General features: G+C 36.6%; 1 protein-coding gene across 2 annotated transcripts in view; it reads right to left on the reverse strand.

Moving 5' to 3' along the window:
* Positions 1 to 477: 477 nt before the first annotated feature.
* The window catches only part of PARN (poly(A)-specific ribonuclease), a 139197-nt gene continuing 135713 nt past the window's right edge, over positions 478 to 3961 (reverse strand). For both annotated transcript variants that reach the window (XM_032779661.2, XM_032779662.2), the window contains one exon: positions 478 to 1402. In XM_032779661.2, coding sequence (XP_032635552.1) covers positions 1350 to 1402 — 53 coding nt within the window. In that variant the 3' untranslated portion in view covers positions 478 to 1349. The remainder of the gene's footprint in view (positions 1403 to 3961) is intronic.

Here is a 3961-nt window from a genome sequence, read left to right on the forward strand (position 1 = left end):
TCTTCCTTGCCTGACAAAGCAGTGGAGCAGATGATGTGTAGCAGAAGTTAGTGCTAAGATTGAAATTAGTTTCCCCCATAAAAGCTAGTCCATTCCTGGACTGTCAGACGAACATGCTGCCTTCCATATGGCAGGACCTAATATTTCAAAAGAAAAGGCAAGCAGGAAAATTTAAAAATTACTTTTAAGAACTTGAGGCATCTGCTATAGATCATAAAGAACTGTAAAGGGCAGAAAGTTGTTTTTGCTTCACCCCTCACCTCCAAGGGGTTTCCCTTTATTGTGTTTAAGTGAGAAGGGGTTAGGCTCCACAATACATATAATCTCATGAAACCTGGTAGTTATTCCATTTGCTAGAATGATCTGTTGGAAATAGATTTATAAAACAAGAATGCGTCTGTCTTAATACCCACTAACCATATATGAATGGCAAAACAAGAGAAAAGTCAAATAAATGATGTGAAAAATAAAGACAGGTTCCTAAGAAAATTTCTTTTATTTTCATTTTATGGAAATACATTTTTCATTTTTATTTCCATGATACAAAAATGTTAAATATCAAAGTTTCTGAAATCTACCAAAGCAGATTTTTTTTAAATGAATAAAGGGCTGGTACAGTTTGCAGGTTTGTCACAGGTTTCAAAAACATTTTTACAAAAAACACAAACCATGGAAAACCAGATCTAGACTTAAGAGTGAAAACAGCAAAGAAAACTCACCTCCTCCCAACATTAATTTCTCTCTCTCTCTTTCTATTTTTTTAAGGAAAGTATAAGTTAAATTTTTCCAAGAGGACAAAAGGATAGTATATGTGTAGGATTAGTTTCCAGACAGATACTGGCTGAAGTCTTCCTACTGGGGAAAAAGGACAAACACTGTAAGGTTTCCAGGGTAACTGGTAGAAAGCAGTAACCGATACTGAGGTTTACCTGTTCAGGACTACTGATAGTGTACTCATATTGTCCGAACATCTGATGAGAAGACTTGTGTGATAACTCCCCTCAAGCACAGGAAACAGCCTAACAAAATTCATAATAGTGCTGATTCTTTTTGTGTATTTCATAGCCAACATGCCATAATAGGTGACCAAAACACATTTAGCCTTCTTAAATCTAACATTGTTTATGACAGCAAAGATTTCACATGATCAACAGACAGAATTGTAAACTAGTTAATACACGAGTAAAACTGACAGTGATTGTTCAGTAGACAGTTTAAAAAATTAAACTGATTTTCAGGAGACATACTTCTTTAACACCACTTTTTATTTAAATTAAGTATGGCTTCCAAGTGGTATACTCTTGCAATTGCTTTGAATCAGCGTCACTTTTTATTAATACAGATGTTGGCTACCACGAGTCAGGAACGTCAAAGAGTTCTGTGGAACCACTTGTGATGCTTCCTAAGAGAAGAGAAAGATATTTACAACATTAAAAAGTACCATCTCAAAATATTTAAGTGGACTAAGCCACCTTAAAATAGAACAAGTTGTAGCATAATATTTGAAATTCAAGGTAAATTTATAATGCTATAGTTATATGGGGAAAATCCTCAAAACAGAAATCTGCATTTATACCATTATATTTAGCAGTCAATCTTAAGTGTGTCAGAACTATGAAAAATATGATTACAAACAAATCAGGCTTTGATCCTGGATAAATTGCTAAGTTTCAGCCTTAACTTTTGGGGGGGGGGGGTTGGCTTTTTTTGGGGGAAGGTGGGGGGGCATTTATGGGTTTAACATGGCATGCATCACCAATCACAATTTGCAGACTGCCACGTAAACAATACTCTAGTCTAAATAGTAAGATCAAGCATTCTCAGTGAAGACACTTCCTTAAAATGTGAGGCATGCTGGTAAATGTTTACCATTTTTTTTTTTAACCTGGATTTTAAAAGACTCATTATCTGTTTAAACCAAGAGTCAGAGACCTTCACTCATACACTTTCACACTGTGCAAAGGAATTTTACTTCAGAGTGGGTTTTTACAGCTGGAATTGGTAAGTCAGAAAAGACGACTTTCTAATTGGAACCCTAACAGACCCTGCCTTGATTGCCTGTGTGCTCTCAGACTAAAAACAAAACAAGATAGAAGACTGGTGAAACCCTTTTCACCAGATGAAACTATAAGGTAACAAAGCAATGACCCTGGCAAATCATCCAGTGTCATTTAAGTACTTTAGGGACTTTATATTTTCATACAGTATTTTGCAAATCAGATCTAATTTTATTAAAACAGATGCAGCAGCATATTCAGTTTGTAGCTGCAGCATCAAAATTATAATAAATAAAACTGTTAGTGGTACTATCCTACCTCCAAGAATCTGTACTGGGACATGTGCTGTTCAATATATGCATAAATAATTTGGAAAAGCAGATAAACAATTAAGTGGTGGCAAAATCTGCAGATGATACTAAATGACCCAAGATAGTTACCCAAGACAGTTAAGTCCAGAGCTGACGTTGAAGAGTTTCAAAGGGATCTAACAAAACAGGGTGATTGGGCAACACAAGGGCAGATGAAATGTAATAATGAGTGCAAGTAATGCACACTGGAAAATATAATCCCAACTACACATACAAAATGATGGAGTTCTAAATTAGTCACTGTGAATAGTTCTCTAAAAACATCTGCTCAATGTGCAGGAACAGTCAACAAAGCTAACAATGTTAGGAAACATTAGGAAAGGGATATATAAGGCAGAAAAGATCAGAATGCCACTTTATGACTCCATGGCACACCCACATGTTGAATACTGTGTGCTGTTCTGGTCTCCACATCTTAAAAAAAAGACATTAGAACTGGAAAAAAGTATAGAAAAGAGCAACAAAAATGAGTAGGGACATAGAACAGCTTCCATACGAGGAGTGTTCTTAGAAAAGAGATGAACAAGGTGGGGGCATGGGATATAATAGAGGTCTAAAAAAATCATGAATGGTGTGAAGAATGCGACTAGAGAAGCATTATTTACTCTTTCCATAACACAAAAACCAAGGGTCACCCAATCAAACAACAGGCAGCAGGTTTGAACAAGCAAAAGGAAGTATTTCTTCACACAACGCACAGCCAGCCTGTGGAACTTGTTGCCAGGGGTGTTGTGAAGCCCAGAAGTATAACTGGATTAAAAAAAAAGTAGATAAGTTAATGGAGGATAGGTCCATAAATGGCTAAGATGGTCAGGGACACAGCTCCAAGCTCTAAGTGTCCCTAAATCTGGATGACTGAGGATGAGGATCACTTGAAATTGCCCTGTTCATTCCCTCTGAAACATATTGTGCTGGCCACTGTTGAAAGACAAGATACTGGGCTAGATGGATCATTGGTCTGACCCACTATGGCCCTTCTTACATTAAATTCTTATGTACCAACTGTGGTTGTTGTTAAATCCTTATTCAAGGCAGTTGAGAACAGTTAAAACATTGAAAACTAAAGTGTTTCAGCTTCAAACTGATGTCGGAAAGAGAAATTATTTACTGTTCTTTTTGGCAGTCTCCATTTCCAAACAAGTATTAATGCCAAATATAGCAGAGTGATTTTACACACAATAGAGATAGTTCCTTTAAAATATTTCTGTGGACAGATTTATCTAACATATTATTACATGCTTGCACAGTATGTTTTTTTCTTTCTTGTGTCTGGAAGGAAGGGAAGCACTGAGAAAGATCTTAAAGTAAAATCAAGATCTAGCCAGTTTGAGACTTAGATTAAATCATCTGATAAACTGATCAGCTATTTATCACTGACAGACAATAGTTTGAGGAACACCACTGTGGGATGTGTCACCTACACTAACATGTAGTGTTTAAAGAACTGTCAGCCATAATTTAAGAAACACCAACTAAATCGTCCCAGCCAATGCTGTGTCAAGCTGGGCCTTAAAAATCTCTAAGGATGGAGATTCCACCACTTCCCTAGGTAACCCATTCCAGTGCTTCACCACCCTCCTAGTGAAATAGTGT

This window comes from Chelonoidis abingdonii, chromosome 9, assembly GCF_003597395.2.
Source record: "Chelonoidis abingdonii isolate Lonesome George chromosome 9, CheloAbing_2.0, whole genome shotgun sequence".
Taxonomy (NCBI): domain Eukaryota; kingdom Metazoa; phylum Chordata; order Testudines; family Testudinidae; genus Chelonoidis; species Chelonoidis abingdonii.